This window comes from Marmota monax, unplaced genomic scaffold (genome assembly GCF_021218885.2).
Source record: "Marmota monax isolate L192 unplaced genomic scaffold, Marmota_monax_Labrador192_F-V1.1 WCK01_AAM20220418_F8-fsc00186, whole genome shotgun sequence".
Taxonomy (NCBI): domain Eukaryota; kingdom Metazoa; phylum Chordata; class Mammalia; order Rodentia; family Sciuridae; genus Marmota; species Marmota monax.
In genome coordinates this window covers 2,156,751-2,173,203 of record NW_026694725.1, presented here as the reverse complement: position 1 = coordinate 2,173,203, position 16,453 = coordinate 2,156,751, and the positions used below count along the sequence as shown (strand labels likewise).

General features: G+C 48.9%; 2 protein-coding genes across 12 annotated transcripts in view; both read right to left on the bottom strand.

Annotated features, from left to right (window-relative positions):
- Positions 1 to 2,503: 2,503 nt before the first annotated feature.
- On the bottom strand, positions 2,504 to 11,318 carry Eno2 (enolase 2). The gene is made up of 12 exons (XM_046424113.2): positions 11,185 to 11,318; positions 9,970 to 10,069; positions 9,323 to 9,418; positions 9,113 to 9,171; positions 8,742 to 8,811; positions 8,177 to 8,310; positions 7,753 to 7,975; positions 6,262 to 6,459; positions 5,067 to 5,268; positions 4,684 to 4,792; positions 4,201 to 4,259; positions 2,504 to 3,453 (listed from the first exon to the last, which is right to left on the bottom strand). Exons 2-12 carry the CDS (start codon positions 10,052 to 10,054, stop codon positions 3,384 to 3,386), a joined length of 1,305 nt encoding a protein of 434 aa, XP_046280069.1. The 5' UTR covers positions 10,055 to 10,069; positions 11,185 to 11,318; the 3' UTR covers positions 2,504 to 3,383.
- A 306-nt stretch (positions 11,319 to 11,624) lies between these two features.
- The window catches only part of Lrrc23 (leucine rich repeat containing 23), a 31,050-nt gene continuing 26,221 nt past the window's right edge, over positions 11,625 to 16,453 (bottom strand). For 8 of the 11 annotated variants that reach the window (XM_058572549.1, XM_058572545.1, XM_058572548.1 and 5 more), the window contains 4 exons: positions 16,291 to 16,356; positions 15,272 to 15,408; positions 12,518 to 12,818; positions 11,625 to 11,973 (listed from right to left, as the gene is read on the bottom strand). In XM_058572549.1, the coding sequence (XP_058428532.1) occupies positions 12,545 to 12,818; positions 15,272 to 15,408; positions 16,291 to 16,356 (477 nt within the window). In that variant the 3' untranslated portion in view covers positions 11,625 to 11,973; positions 12,518 to 12,544. Of the gene's footprint in view, positions 11,974 to 12,434; positions 12,819 to 14,570; positions 14,760 to 15,271; positions 15,409 to 16,290; positions 16,357 to 16,453 lie in introns of those variants that run through there. The other 3 variants (XR_009224879.1, XM_046424116.2, XM_058572551.1) reach the window with 3 other exon arrangements.

The following is a 16,453-nucleotide window of genomic DNA, read 5'->3' as shown; positions in this document are numbered from 1 at the left end:
ACTTGTGGGGCCAGTCCCTCTGGAGACCTAGGGGGACCCTGAACTGGCAGGCTTCCACTTGTCTTCTGGGAAGAAGGAGGTTGGCTTTGTAGCAACTCAGTAGATTTTTGTCTCACAATTCCTTAGGCCAGACTCAGCCAAATCTGGGAGTATCCAAAAGCTCTAAACAGATTCCAAAGCACTTGGGAACAAGGAACCGAAGTCAGAATGCTTCCTTGGCCTAGGAATGAATTCCCCTCTGAACTGCCCTAAATCTGTTGGCACTCACTTTACCACCACAGGTCCATCTTTTGCCCCGCCCAGGGCCTCCTAGAAATCAGGCCAGCTCCCTATCTTCCCATGCCCCTTTCTGTCTCTCTTAGGGCACTTTTCTCTGTGGCTCTGTTTTTTTTCTGGCATCCATGAAACCTATCTGGCCTCCTTGACTCCAAGGCTGGCTAGGACTGTGGAGTTGGAACCCTTCCTCAGTGCTCTAGGACAGCCTCTACTTCTTCCTTTTATCACCTAACTCCTCCTTCCCTATTCACGGCCATTGCTTTCCCTCTCTTTCTGCACTTCTCAGTTCAGTTCTCCCACTGGGCCCTGGCCCAGGCCCTTCCCAAATCCCTTCCATTCTGAGATTTTCCTCCCTTGTTTTTTAACCACAAAGGCATGGGACAGGATGGTGACTTATAGGAACCTAAAAGAAAAATGTAGACATAAGGTAAGGGCAAGGATTATGAGAGTGGGAAGAGAAGCCAGGACCTACCCTCTCCAATTCCTTCCCTACCTGGGGGCCAGGCTCACAACTTAACTGCAGGGACTATCACACATACACACCCTCTACCATCCCTCACCCCAGCTCCCTCTCTGGCCCCAGTCCCCCACAACCCACTGGTCTCCAGGCAACAGCACAAAAGGAAAGTGGAGAGAGGGGCCTGGGAGGCCCAAGCTGAGCTAGCTGTAACCCAATCCAACCCTGTACCTGGTGTGGCGCAAGCATGTGTGTGTGTGTGTGTGTGTGTGTGTAATTGCAATAACAGAGAGGTAACCTAGCAAAGAGGGAGGGAAGAAAGGACAGGTTAGCAAAGGTAGCTTCAACTATAATAATCCTAGCCAGCCTGGGAGTCACTGAGGAAGACAAGTTTCATGGACCCATGAGAAAAGTGGGAGGAGCCCCATGGGACATAAAGGGACCTAGGAGAGAAGCGAAAAATGAGATGCCCATATTGAAATTAAGAGGCACAGGCGAGACCAGGGCAAGAAGCTTTGTTTTGTTTTGGGTACTGGGGATGGAACCCAGGGCCACTCTACACTGAGCTACATCTTCAGACTGTTTTTTATTTTTGGTTTGGTTTGGTTTGGTACTAGAGATCCAACCCAGGGACATTTTACCACTGAGCTACATCTCCAGTCCTTTTTACTTTGAGACAGGGTCTCCCTAAATTGCTGAGGGCCTTCCTAAATTGCTGAGACTGGCCTCAAACTTGGAGTCTTCCTGCCTCGGCCTCACAGAGTCGCTGGAATTATAGGTGTGTGACATCATGCCCATGCATAAGAAGCTGTTTGAACTGAAAATGGCTGAAGTGTCAGGAATACAGGAATGAGGACAAAGGGACCTGGGCCCTGCTCATACACAACCAGAATCTTCTTTTAGCCTTAAGATGGGCAGAATGGCAGAGGGAGCCTGGGACCAGAACTTAGAGTAGGAGCAGACTGGGAGGCCCGCAAAGGGTACAACCTTGAAATCGCTCCCCACTCCACCTCAGTTGTGTCCAGTAGTGTCCTATAGAACCTTGACTCCCTCTAGTGGCAGTAGCTTTGTGTGTAGACCCTTCCTGAAGGGTATTGGGAGGGGATTTGTTCCCCAAGGTGGTCCTTAAGTTGAGCAGCTCAATGCTGAGGCTCCATAAGAGCGGGAAGAGTTATAGACGCCTCTAGTCACAAATTGACACCCACCTTACAGTCCAACAGCCAAAGAGTATGTTGATTACTTTGAGTTTACTAGAGGGAGGACTATTTCCTTGGGCCTGCCTCTGCACCCCTGCTACTATTTTTCCCTCCCCACGCCCCCCTTTCGGGGACTGATGGCCATGAAGTCCTGTTCCACTTCAGAATCAGCCAGGATTTGGGGGAGAGAGACCCAGTATGGGAGCTGCTCCAGTCTACAGCTTTATCTTTTCTTTGGACAAGGACCCTTAGGGAATTTTTAGACTGCTTTCCCTCCCAAACACACATAAACATACACACAACTTTTGATACTTCCAATGACTCCTGGACTCCAGGTAAAGAACCCCTAATTCTGAGTCCTGAGGCCAGGCCTGCTGCTAAGAAGGCAGGTACAACAACATGGACCCAACCCAGCCAGGTTGGGGTAGGCAGTGCCATCACTTTAGCCAAAATTATTCAGTTGGTCTTCCTCTTTGTGCCCTTCCTAGCTATGCTATCCAGTGTCACCAACTTCCAAGTCTTCCATCTTCTCTTCACTCACATGGAACTGAGTAAGAGTCCTCAGACACAAAAATGCAGTGTGATTCAGACTTTAATGATGGTGCTCATTTCAAGCCACAGAGGTAGTGGCAAGTGTGGAACAGCACAGGGAAGTGAGACGGCACTCTGGTGCAGCTGGAGGAAGAACAAGGAACCTAGGGCTGGAGAGAGATTTTTAGGGGAAGAGTCCCCCCAGGCACAAAGCCCCACTCTGGACCAACCCAGGCTTCAGTCAGTAAACACAACATAACTGATATTAAGGCCCTTTTCTGTTACCTTCCCATTCTAGCATGACCTCCCACCCCAGATCATTATCAGATCTATAGCCACATGAAATACAGGTGCATAGTTCTGTGAAGTCAGGCCAGATTTAGGCCTGAGAGTTTCAAGGAAATTATTAATAGGTGAATTAAAAATAAATAAATGAATAAATAAATACACTAAGCTTTAGCTGGGCACGGCCACACACCCAGCACTCCCTACTGCTCAGCACTATGCCCAGTTCATGGCTCATATGCAACATGGAAAAAAACACAGAACAGAGCAAAGCATAAGTGACACGTGGCCCCCCTCTAAACACCTCAACACACCAACCCTGAAGTTTCTGTCACAGACACTAATCATTCTTTCATGGACCCCCTTAAAGTCCTCATTCTCATTTCCAGTTTCTGAGTGAAAAGAATAGAAAGGAAGAGTGGAAAGTATGGTACTCCAAAGAATGGAGTCCATAGGAGGGAGAACAGAAACAGCAAAGGAGCAGGGAAGCTGACGGGCATCTGGAGCAGACTAATCAGGGGACTTCTGAGTGCCCTGGGGCTCAGGGTATCAGGGTGAACTATCACAGGTCAGGACAGCAAGAAGGAGGTTCCAGGAGGATGGGACAGAGGGTCCAAGTCTCCAGGCAAGTAAAGGGATCACAGCACACTGGGATTGCGGAAATTGTGTCCAGCGAAGCGAGCTTCGTCCCCCAGCTCTTCTTCAATTCTGAGATGAGCCAGAAAGGAAATGGTCAGGGAAGCAGGAGGGACCTGCATGTCTTTCCAGGAGTTCCCTCTAGTCTCTACCTTCCTTCATTCCACCTGTTTTTGAGGCCTGTCCCACAGCCAGCATTTCCTGGCTTTCCCATGTGACTTCAGTGGCCTACCAATCAGGCCATCAGTAAATCAATCCAGCAAAGACAAATATTTGCTATACATCTGCTGTCATGGGTTTTGTCTTGTTTAGTTTGGTTTGGTTTTTAGGACTGGGGATTGAACCAGGGGCTTCTACCAGTGAGCTACATCCACAGCTTTTTTGTTTGTTTGTTTTGGTACTAGGGATTGAGTCCAGCGCTTAACCACTGAGCCACATCCCCTGCCCTTTTTATATTTTATTTAGAGACAGAGTCTCACTAAGTTGCTTAGGGCTTCCCTAAGTTGCCTGAGGCTGGGTGTGAACTTGGGATCCTCTTGCCTTAGCCTCCCAAGTTGCTGGGATTACAGGCATGTGCCAGTGGACCTGGCCATCCCCAACCCTTTTTATATTTTATTTTGAGACCAGGACCTCACTAAGTTGCTAAAGCTGTCCCTGAACTTGAGATTTTTCTGCTTCAGCCTTCTGAGTCTCCAAGATTACAGAAATATGCCACCATACCCAACTGGAATTCTACTGTTAATTCAGGTCTTAGATGCTGGGCAATTGTGGTTTTTAACTCTCTGTGACCTTGGGCTCCCTTTCCCTGGAGACCCTCACCTCATGAGCTGGTTGTACTTAGCCAGACGCTCAGATCGGCATGGGGCACCAGTCTTGATCTGAAACATTCCAAAAGATATGCAGATTAGCTCAGCAGCTACCCCTTCACTGCTAAAAAGAAACCTCTTATGCATACTAGGTAAGTACTCCACCACGAAGCTATACCCCATCCCTGAAACTTCTACTTTTGTGGGGTAGGAGGGCACCAGGGATTGAACTCAGGGGCTCTCAACCACTGAGCTATATTCCCAGCCCTATTTTGTATTTCATTTAGAGACAGGGTCTCACTGAGTTGCTTAGCACCTCCCGGTTGCTGAGGCTAGCTTTGAACTTGTGATCCTCCTGTCTCAGCCTCCTAAGCCACGAAAACTCTACTCTTGAAATTTCCCTGACACCCTCAAACACCTGGAGAGACCCACCTGAGCCTATAACCAATCAATCCCACAAAGATCTCCCTCCAACCTACAGGCTGTCCCCACTCACCTGGCCTGTGCACAGCCCCACCACCAGGTCAGCAATGAATGTGTCCTCAGTCTCTCCTGAGCGATGACTCACCATGACCCCCCAGCCATTCTCCTGGGCCAGCTTGCACCTGTGTCCACATATCAACACTGATCCCCAGCCGAGCCCCACACAACGGTCATTCTCTCCCACTCCCAACCTTAGTCTATGTCAAGAAACACCTGGAGGGAAGTGTCTGGGAAAGGAGCAGAGAGAATCTGGGGTGAAGAGAGCAGAGTTGAGAGAATTTGTGAAGGGGACTCTAAGTTCCCTGCTCTTTTCAGCAGCCCTGGGCAGGATCAGACCAGGAGCATTTGGGATCCTATAAAAACAGGGGTCAAGTAGAAGGGCCAGTAGGCACTCACGCTTGGATGGCTTCAGTGACTGAGCCGATCTGGTTGACCTTCAGCAGCAGACAGTTGCAGGCCTTTTCTTCTACTGCCCGCTCAATACGCTTTGGGTTGGTCACTGTCAGGTCATCACCCACAATCTGGATCCCTACATTGGCTGTGAACTTGGACCAGGCTGCCCAATCATCCTGGTCAAATGGATCCTCAATGGAGACCACTGCAGAAGGAGTAATGAGGGGACTGTTGATCTTCCCCTGGTCTCTGCTTCAGGTAAGGAGACCCCACTTTGATCCCCTGAAATGTACAGGTCCCCTGGCTAACTAAGCCTGCTCATCTTTCTCCCCTACCCCTCACTAAAACAAGCCTGTCCTGATTCCTATCCTGATTTCTATTTCATAAAACCTTCCCACAACCTCCCATTGTATTTTCCCATTCTCACTGCCAAGAAGCCCTTTGTCATTACTCATCTCAATTTTCCTTCTTCAATTGATGTCTACTTTCTCTTACTCTGTCTCAGGAAGATGGAGTCCACCTGCCCTTCACCCTAGGATAAAAGCCCTTGGAAGACTAGGAGAGGATAATTCAGTCCCTCCTCAGCCTCTTCTCCATTCAGACATCAGTCCTGACTCCATTAAGCATCCAGTTTCATCAATCAAACAGACTGAAAGGTGCTAGTTCCCTGCTAGGTCATTCACTCTCTCATCATCCTTGTTTCCTTCCAGAATCCTCCCCATGATCCTAGTAGCTTTTCTTTCTTTTTTTTTTTTTTTACTGGGGATTGAACCCAGGGGTGCTTAACCACTGAGCCACATCCCCAGCCCTTTTTATATTTTATTGTGAGACAGGGTCTCACTAAGTTGCTTAGGATGTTACTAAATTTCTTAGGCTGTCCTTGATCTTAAAATCCTTCTACCTCAGCCTCCCAAGTTGCTGGGATTAACTGGCATGCACCACTGTGCCAGCTTCCCAGTAGCTTTTAGAGCCCACAACTTTAATCAGGATCCAAAGTAGATGGAACAGACTCATCACAAGTACCTGCACATTAGCACAACAAAGCCAGTCTGCCAAGGCTCCCTTACTCTGTCCTTAATTCTCAAGTTCCTCTACTTGGCACCTGAGTTGGAACCATTAAGTCCAGAGTTGCCCTTACATATTCCTGTCTGGCCCCTGCTCCTCCCCCTGCCCTCTCTCCCACACCCTTTTTTCTCACCAGGATAGTCCCTGACAAAGTCTTGGTAGAGTGCCCCCAGCTGGTCCCCAGTGATGTATCTGGAAGGATCAGCTGGAGACTTGAAGTCCAAGTCATATTTGCCATCTCTATAAAACTCTGAGGCAGCAACATCCATGCCAATGACAATCTTTTCTGTGTAGCCAGCCTTGTCGATGGCTTCCTTCACCAGCTCCAAGGCTAGAGATGGAATACAATGAGATTATATGCAGGAGGGAGGGAAGAGGGAGAGAAAAATTCTAAGCAGAAGTAAAGGACTGTTGCTGGGGAGGTGTGGCTAAGGTGGTTATGTGGATTGTCTCTAGGTCTGGGAGAAGTCATCTTCTAGGACAGAGAAATGGCATTATTATGAATAGGTGTTCTAAATGGCATTACTATGAATAGTTGTTCTTTTTTTAAAATATTTTTTAGTGGTCAATGGACCTTTATTTTGTTTATTTATATGCGGTGCTGAGAATCAAACCCAGTGCCTCACTCATGCTAGGCAAGCGCTCTACCACTGAGCTACAACCCCAGCCCCAAATAGTTGTTCTTTATTGATATCACATCACCTAAGTACTTTATAGATATGATATCATTTTTTTGTATTTATTTTTTAGTTGTAGTTGGACACAATATCTTTATTTTGTTTATTCATTTTTATGTGGTGCTAAGGATCGAACCCAGGGCCTCGCACGTGCTAGGTAAGAGATCTACCACTAAGCCACAATCCCAGCCCCTAGATATGATCTCATTTAATCCTCACAATGATGTTATGAGGTATAAAGTGTTATTATTTCCATTTTATAGATAAGGAAAAGGAAGCACAGAGAAGTTAAGAAAGAAAGATCACTACTGTATAACTTTTCAAGTCAAGGTTCAAATAAATTCAGGCAATTTGGTCCCAGAAACTTAACTCTTCTTTCTCTTTACTTTTGTTTTTCTATTTTGCAGTGCTGGAGATGAAACCTAGGTCTCCAGTAAAATTAGATGAATGTTCTACCATTGACCTACACCTTCAGCCCAGAAATTAACTCTTAATCACTACCTAGAACTGAACCACAATACAGTGTCTCTCAGAGCACAGAAAGATTTAGGGATCCTAGAGGCCTAAAAGGCTGGAGTAAGGATGGGATAGATTTGGAATGGGCTCTCTGGAATATGATATCTCATCAAACTGAGACTCCTATGATGTTAAAGAATGATACGGACCCAAGATTACCTAGATCATCTCCCATTGTTCTCAGGGGCTGCTGTGAGAACTTACAGATACTAACAGATCTGGCTAAGCAGGTAAAAGACTGTTCTGTGTCTGCATGTGAACTTGGCAGACCCCCAGGAACCCACCCCAAGGGTTGGTACCTCTTGAGGTTTATAGGAGTTTCAAGGACCCTTCGCCCACATTCCTCAGAATTCCTAAAGTGGGGGCCCTTCTATCCTGATGTCCTAGGATAGAATGAGCCTTTAAGCTGGAAGTGGGGCTTCTGACCTCACCTTCACTGTTTTCCAGGATATTGGGAGCAAAACCACCTTCATCACCCACATTTGTGGCATCCTTGCCATACTTGTCCTTGATGACCCCCTTAAGGGTATGGTAGACTTCTGCCCCAAGGCGCATGGCATCCCGAAAGCTCTCAGCACCCACTGGGAGGATCATGAACTCCTGCATGGCCAGCTTGTTTCCAGCATGAGAGCCACCATTGATCACATTGAAGGCCTAGGGAGCCACAGAAGATAGTCAAACAGCCCTTCCCCCCTGCCCCTGGGAATAATACCCAAGAACCCCAACTGACCCAGATCACCAGACTGAGTCTCATGTCCCCATGCCTTCTCATTAGCTTCTCCATTGTTTCTCATGAGGTTTCCCGCTCCCTCCCTTCCACCCCTGAGAAAGGCGCAGGCAAAGTTCAGTGCTCACCGGCACAGGCAGGATGAGGTCTGAGTTCCCAGCCAGTTGAGCAATATGACGATATAGGGGCAATTCCCTCTCAGCTGCCCCTGCCTTACAAATGGCCAAGGATACACCCAGGATGGCATTGGCCCCATACTTGGCTGGGAGATTAAAGAAGAAGGCACTGAAAAAAATGTTCCTTTTTCTTCTAGCCCCAGACTTACCTATATTCCCCAAAAAGAGCCAGGAAAAGAGACCCCCTCTCCTCTCCCCACCCCAGTGACATCCCATCCATTCTCTCCTGCAAAAGGCAGGGCAGAGGGAGGAAGTGGAAAGGAGGGTGATAGAAAGGGCAGAAAGCCACACCCCTTTTAAACTCCCCCAGACTATCTAGGCCAACTCCCTCCACTTTATGCTACAAAGAAATTCTTCTTCTGTCTAATGTTACTCCTTCCCACTGCAGTGGCTTTGGGAAAAAGATGGAAGAAGTCCTCTGATGGTCTCTGAAGAAGCCCCTCAGCAGAGACTCCTTTAGTTCCTATGTGTACTACTATTCCACCATTATGCCCACTTTCTCCCAGCCCCTACTTACATTTGTTCTCAGTCCCATCCAACTCCAGCATCAGGTTGTCCAGTTTCTCTTGCTCCATCACAGAGAGACCCTGTGGGCACAGCCCCCATTATGCATGGCCAGGATAGAGGCTGGGCCCTAGGGTAGAGGGTCCCCCCATTCACCCAGGCTCTCATCTGGCCAGCATCCAACCAGGTCTCTGTGACAGCAGCCTGCTAGCATTATGGGATATGAACTCCCATAGAAGCAGGGGACAATAAGAACCCTTTCCCACCCTTCCCCTTGTAACCATGTTTCCTAAAAAGTGGGTCTTTCCCTCCCCATCCTCCTCCCCATCCAGGATTCCTTCCAGGATACTGGTCCTGCCATCCCTAGCAAACAGCGGGCCTCACTGAGCTGATGAGAGCTGGTGCAATGGTGGTGTTGATATGATCCACTGCCTTCAGGACACCTAGGAAGAGGAAGAGAGGCTAGACTGGGTCAGAGTCGGGCCCTAGAAAATAGGAGGAGGGGAAGGCAAGCTAGGAAAGAGTTGGCGAGGGTGTGAGGTAAGGGTATAAGGCTGAGGAGTGGCAGAGCCTATAAAAGAGAAAGGGCCTCACCTTTGCCTAAGTAACGCTGTTTGTCCCCATCCCTCAACTCCAGAGCCTCATAGATGCCAGTGGAGGCTCCACTGGGGACTGCAGCCCGGAAAAGACCTGGAGAAGACACAGAATGAGGAGGGAGGGAGAAAGACACTATAGGGACAGGGATTCCTTCAGCCTTCAGTCCTGATCTTAAAATTCTGCTTGCTACATCCAGTCCTCTCCCCATACTGCTCCCTAACACTACACCCACCCACCCACCCACACACAGCCAGCTGCACAAATAGTGGCTCCTCATCCACCCAACAGAGGCCCACAGGCACAAGTGGAAGTCACAGAAATGAAGCTATGCCAGGAAGCACACACCACACACACACACACACACACACACACACACCTTCACCCACATTCCTCAGAATTCCTAAAGTGGGGGCCCTTCTATCCTGATGTCCTAGGATAGAATGAGCCTTTAAGCTGGAAGTGGGGCTGCATACAAGTAGATATGTAGAGGCAGGGCATGTGGCACAGTAAACTAGAACACAAACCTGGCTCCCCTAGACAAGGAGGTTCAACCCCACAATCCAGCTTGGGAGCCTGGCTCAGGAACCCATTCCTTCAGGGTACCAGGGAAGGCCTCCCAACCCAGACCAGACCTAGTACATTACCTTTGGCAGTATGCAGATCCACTTCCACAGTGGGATTCCCACGGGAGTCCAGGATCTCCCGAGCCCAGATCTTCTCTATGGACATGATGGCTGGGATCTCCTAGGTTGAAAGGGAAGAAAGGAGAAGATAGGAGGCTTAGAGGGGTGGAGCCTCATATCAGTGGGCGGGGCCATAAGCTGGGAGGGATGAGAAAGAGGTTACTGCAGTGGGTGGGGGGGTGGGGAGGAGCTGGCTGCAGTCAGAGGCTATAGAAGAGGTACCCCCCTCCCGCCATAGAGAGAGGAGAAGGTCAATGCAGTGAGGAGGGGAGGTCACTGCAGACGGAGGCGGGGTGCGGAGGCGGGGTGCAATCAAAAAAGAAGATGGGATAACTCCGCAGTGAATGGAGGAGGGACAAGACAGTGGTTCCCTCGCCCCTCGGCAGCTTCTCTGGCCGGTGGGGCTCCCCCAGATATCCCCAGAGCAGAATGGCTGCCAGGCTGGCATTTTTCCTCAGAGGAAGGAAGGTGGGTTGTCTGCGCAACCTCTCCTGAAAGAGTCCGCATCCTACCCATACTTAACACTCCAGGGTCCCAACCTCTCTCCCAAACGCGAGTCCCTCTTCCTGAGAAACGTGCAGTAGAGAAAGGGGGTGGGGGTGGGGCTCCAGTCCCTGGGGGTTGCAGCTGAGTGGGAAAGCATGAGACCACATGGGGTAGTAGAGGCTAGGCCCACTCTCTCCCCATTCCCCAAATTCCCCACTCCTTCCATAGAGCTGAGAAAAGGAAATGTAAAAGGAGAGGGGCTACGTGGGAAAGGAGTGGGAGAGAGGGCAGTCTAGAGGAAGTCTGGGGGAGCTGAGGAAGGGTAAGGGAAGACATTTCCCCAACCGCAAAGCAAAAAAAGACGTGTCAGAATAAAATGCACAAAGCGGAGACGCCGAACTTAAGAAACAAATCGGCTGGACACGAGGCGCGGGGAAAGAGGCAGGCAAGGGTGAAGAAACGCGCAGTTAGAAGCAGGTGCAGAGAGGCTAGTTCCTAAACGAGGGGGCGAAAACCTGAAAGCCAGAGAGGAGAGATCGGCGAAGGCGGGGGAAGGAAGGCGCCAGGGAGCGCGGGTGAAGAGCAGGTGCGCAGCGCCACCGGCAGAGATGCACGAAGGACGAGGGAGGAGGAAGGGAACACGGACAGGGAAAGGGAGCCAGAGGGGCGCCGGCCCGACCAGGGCTTCACCTCGGAGCTGCAGACTCAGCTGGTGGCGATGGCAGTGGCGGTGGCGAAGGCGCAAAGAGAGCGGGAGTGGCAGCAGCAGAGGCGGCTGCGGCTCCCCAGCGAGGGCGGGGGGCGGCGCGGGGGGAGGCGCCTATAGGGCCGGGCCGGTGCATGTGACCCGGAGCCCCCGATGAGTCAGGAACTGCCGGCGAAGGCGCACGTACCAGTGCGGGTGGGGGATCGGTGGGGGTGGGGAGGTGAGAGAAGCAAACCCGGAGAGGCAGGGAAGACCCGCGACCTGCCCTGCTACCGACCGAGCACACGGGCGCTCACCAATGCTCCGATCCATTCTAAGGGTACAAGCGCGGTCTCGCACCATAACCCAGCGGGTACTGAGTCCCACACTGACAGAGAAGCCCATGGCAGACTCAGTCTGTCATAAATCAAGTTAGACACAAGAGTATCAAAATGTCTATTTATTTGAAAACCAACGTTAGTGTCCCTAACACCCCTGCCTGCCTCCGCAGCACTTTTCTCCAGCCAACCCTCCAAGCATAAGCATCCCCTGCTGCTTACCCAGACCTGCGTGAGGGCTGACCCCTGCCTAGGCTCCAAAGGGAGTTCAGGCCCACTAGAACACCTCACACTGCAACAGTGCCCAGGTGACCATCACTGAGCCTGGATTTCAGGCTGTGATGAATTCCCAGTTCTGGAGCAAAAGGAAGCATCCTGTCTTCCATGACAGTAGTATGAATGTAGTGGCCTGGGACTGGAGTGTTATCAGGTCTTGGGGCGGAGGTCATTGGTCTCCTGGAGGAAGAGAACAGAAGTAAAGCGTCCATCCCCACCTGAAGTGCCAGCTGCCTGACTTCCCTGGGCTCCTCTCAATCTCTTTCTGCCTCACCCTGCCCTCTTTTCTTCTCCTCACTCCTGTGTCTTGTTATTTTTAGCTTTAGAGTTTTAGTGCAGGATCTTCCTCTCCTGCCTTCTCTCTCAGGCCCTGCTGCATTCCTCATGTTCTACCTACCACTCCCCATACCACTCCATGCCCCCAGATCTGTCCTTTCCTATGATCTTCACTCTATGCTAGTGTTGGCTGCTAACCAAGTCCTCTGCCTGCCACCCCCAGTTCTTCTCACCTATTCTTCTGATCTCTTATGTATCTCCTAGGCTTTTTATCAGCTCTCCCAGGCCCTCTGGTCCTTTCTCCTCACCTTTCTCCCCTAACTCTGGTCTCTTTGAGAGTCTTCCTTGCCTTAGCCCTTCCTTACCCACTGCCTTTTGCAGCACCTTCTCTTCCCCTCTCTGCCCAGCCCTTGGCATCTTCTTGCTGCCTCCCTGCCAGCATCCTTACTATCCTTGGAGGGTAGAAGAACCACTGCTAGACCAATGGCTGGTCCAGTTCCAAGTCATGCTCAGGCTCAGCTTCCTGCTCCTGTTCCTCCTTGATCCTCTGACGAATCTCATCAGCCTCAATCCGCTCTTCCTCCTCATAGAAATCCTTGTCCAGACGCTCCAGGTGTGCCATCTGTACCAGGGCCTCCTGACGGTAATCAGTCTCATCTGTAATTGGGTTCTCCAGCAACACCAGGGCTCGAAGCTTGGGCAGGTCCCGAAGCTTTGCCAGCTCTCCCAGGTCATTCACCATGTTGCCCCTGCAGGTGTGGTCAAGAGGGTTCATCCAGGAATAAGGGACTTTGGTTCCTTGCTGTTAGGAATGGGACCTCTGGAGGGAACTTCCCACCAGGCCTATTTTTCTTGAAACAGACTGTGAGGACAGGCCTGCTAAATGCTGCCAGATTTGCTGCAGAGATGCTGTCCAGTCCCACTCCTGTCCTGCTTCTGCCCTTCCATGAATCTCTAAGTGCCATACTGTACTCTGTGATGTCTCGTCTTTATACTTTTGGAGGAGCAAAGCTAGGTCACACCCTGTCCTGTAGTTAAGGAGGAGTGGGCAAATGTCCGTATATTAACAGAACAGACTTTTTCTGTGTCAATCACGCATCAAGATAGAAGGTAGGACCAAGTTCAGTAGAGAAGGAATAGGAGGGCTGGGGATGTACCTCATTGAAGGAGTGTTTGCCTAACATGCTTGAAGTCCTGGGTTTGATCCCCAGCAGCACACACACACACACACACACAAAGTATTAACTGTGAAGGGATGGAAAGTAGGTGCTGTGTTGATGCTCCCCACAAGAAGGAGCCTAGAGCTATGGGTGGGCCAGGCCTCCCAGTCTGAAGAACAAGTTTGGTTTCCTAATGTGCCTCACTGTGGGATACTCATATTTATTAAATATTTCAGCCGGATCTTTCTTCTCTCCTCTTTTCTTTTTTTCTTTGTACTGGGGATTGAATCCAGAGTACTTTACCACTGAGCTACATCCCCAACCATTTTTATTCTTTTTTTTTTTTTAATTAAAAAAAAATCTTTTTTAGATCTAGATGGACACAACACAATGCCTTTATTTATATGTGGTGCTGAGGGATCAGCACCACATAAAAATAAAGGATCAAACCCAGGTCCCGCCTGTGCTAGGCGAGTGCTCTACCGCTGAGCCACAATCCCAGCCCCCACTTTTATTCTTTATTTTGAGACAGAGTCTCCCTAATTGCTTAGGGCTTCCCTAAGTTGCTGAGGCTGGCTTCCAATTTGCAATCCTCCTGCCTCAGCTTCCCAAGTGTGGGCCACTGCACCTAGCTGTTTCAGCCTGATCTTAGTGAATGTGCTAGGCCTCCTGCAGTGTTTCTCACTTGGATGGGTTGGAAGATGCCAGGGAGCAGAGCAGGTGCATTTTGTATTGAATATTCTGTTTAGCATCTCTGCCTCAGAAGCACCTTCCAGTGGTTTAGACAACATGTGCACCCCTTCCTCCACTTACCTCCAAACATACCCGATTAATAGTCACTAAGGAAGGGCCTATTACCCCTGTCTAGCCCATTAATAGGAAAACTCACATACACAAATGCACTCTAGCAGATCTATGTGGCAGAACTTATTAAGAAAAGATTGCTCCAGGGGTCAAAGGCAGGAATTGGGGTTTCAAGGCACAACCACCTCTTCCTATTTGGATATTCTCTTTTTCTTGATTTCTTCTTTTTTTATATTTATTTTTTAGTTATAGGTAGGTACAATATCTTTATTATTTTATTTTTATGAGGGCACACTTGCTAGGCGAGCCCTCTACCACTGAGCCCAACTCCAGCTCTTGATTTCTTCTTATTGCCCAAGGATAGAGACAATTTCCTTACATCATTGCTTAAAGAAACACACATAAAATCCTCCAGGGGTTGAAAATATCTCTGAGTGGTAGAGTATGCTTAGCATGTGTGAGTTCCTGGGCCTGATCCCCAGCACCGCCCCCCCCCCCCAAAAAAAAAGAAAGATGAAAGAAGCAAATGGTAGGAAAGGAAGAAATAAAAAATCTTTCATTAGATAAGAGTTGGTGAAAGAAAATATCCAGACCCCAGCACCTTTCTACCTGGAGATTTTCTTTAAAATACTCCTCTCTTAAATTTGAACACATCTTGTGTTTAATATCAGTAAGGAAGCCATCCCTTACAGGTGGGCCAAGGCGAAGAGAGGCAGGAAATGGAGCCTAGGACATAGAGAAAGGAAGTGGGAATTCCTATAGAATAAGGCCAGGGGGTTGGGGGTATAGCTTAGTTGGTAGAGTGCTTGCCTGACATTTACAAGGTCTGGGTTCAATCTCCAGCACCACTAATAATAATAATAATAATAATAATAATAATAATAATAATACTGCTGCTGCCAGGAAAAGAGCTGGAGACAGATTGTGAGCCCCTGAAAATCAGAGACTATCTCTGATTCCTTTAGATGTTCCCAAAACACAACCAATACAAGGCTTGGCAATAGTATATTCTTATTAATTGTGTATTTAATTAATTAAGGAGTCAAGAGTTACCAGTTATAAATGGTCTTAGTGTTGGAATTAGAACCAAATGCAGAACTAAGTAAGAAAAGCAGGGGTGATGATCCAGAAGGATGAGGTGAGGACCTAGCTATGCGCTAGAAGGAGCCAGGGAAGAACACAGGCTCAAAATCCAGGTCAATGGCGACATAAGGGGAAGCTAGGGAGGAGGCACATACCTCAGGTTGAGGTACTGCAGTGATTTCATTTCCATGGAGAACCCATTCAGAGTTTCAATTTGATTGTCTCGGAGATGCAAGGTAGTGAGATTGCTTAGGTTCTCCAAGCCTTCAACCTTCTTCAGCAAGTTCTGGGCCTAGACAGCAGGATACAGTAAATGGATTAAGAAGAGAACAGGGATAGAGAAGAAAAGGAAGTCAGAAAGAGATGAAGCAAAAGAGGAAATTCAAGTGGTGGGGGGCTGTGGAAGAGTAATGAGGATGAATGAGTAGAGGATAATATAGAGAGTGAAGAAGTCCAGGAAAGGGCTTAAGGATATAACTCAGTGGTAGAATGCTTGCCTAACATGCAAGGCCCTGCTATGTCCTAGGCCCCATTTCCAGAACTGCAAAATGTTTCAAAAGAGCCAGGCATGGGGGCTGGAATTGTGGCTCAGTGGTAGAGCGCTTGCCTGGCATGTGCGAGGCCCTGAGTTCTATCCCCAGCACCACATAAAAATAAATAAATAAAATAAAGATATTGTGCCCAACAACAACTAAAAAAAAAAAAAAAGAGCCAGGCATGGTGGTGCACACCTATAATCCCAGCAACTCAGGAAGCTGAGGCAGGAGGACTGAGTTCAAAACCAGCCTCAGCAATTTAGTGAGATACTATGCAACTCAGTGAGACCCTGTCTCTAAATGAAATACAAAATAGGGCTATGGATGTGGCTCAGTGGTTGAGTGCCCCTGAGTCCAATCCCTGGTACCCCCCCAAAACAGTTTTAAAAGTATGCAGGAACCAGGTGTGGTAGGCTCATGCCTGTAATCCCAGTAACTCAGGAGGCTAAGGCAGAAGGACTGAAAGTTCAAAGCCAGCCTCAGCAACTCAGTAAGGCACTAAGTAACTTAGTGAGACCCTGTCTCAAAATAAAAAATCAAAAGGGCTGGGGATGTGGCTAAGTGGTTAATCACCCTGGGTTCAATCCCCACTACCTGATGGGGGTGGGGAGAAGTAAGCCAGGCACAGTGGTGCACACCTGTAATCCCAGCAACTCAGAAGGCTGAGGCAGGAAGATCACAAATTTGAGGCCAGCCTCAGCAACCTAGTGAGAAAAATTTAAAAATAAAAAATAAATAGGGCAAAGGGCTGCGAATGTGCTCAGTTGGGTAGCACCCTGAGTTTAATCCGTGATAAAAAAA

Excerpts from the sequence above, each read along its gene's own strand:
- Eno2 (XM_046424113.2), bottom strand. The coding sequence starts at position 10,054 with ATGTCCATAGAGAAGATCTGGGCTCGGGAGATCCTGGACTCCCGTGGG. Across the intron at positions 8,311-8,741 it reads GGATGGGACTGAGAACAAAT|CCAAGTATGGGGCCAATGCC; the intron begins GTAAGTAGGGGC and ends TTAATCTCCCAG. Across the intron at positions 6,460-7,752 it reads TATCCTGGAAAACAGTGAAG|CCTTGGAGCTGGTGAAGGAA; the intron begins GTGAGGTCAGAA and ends TTCCATCTCTAG.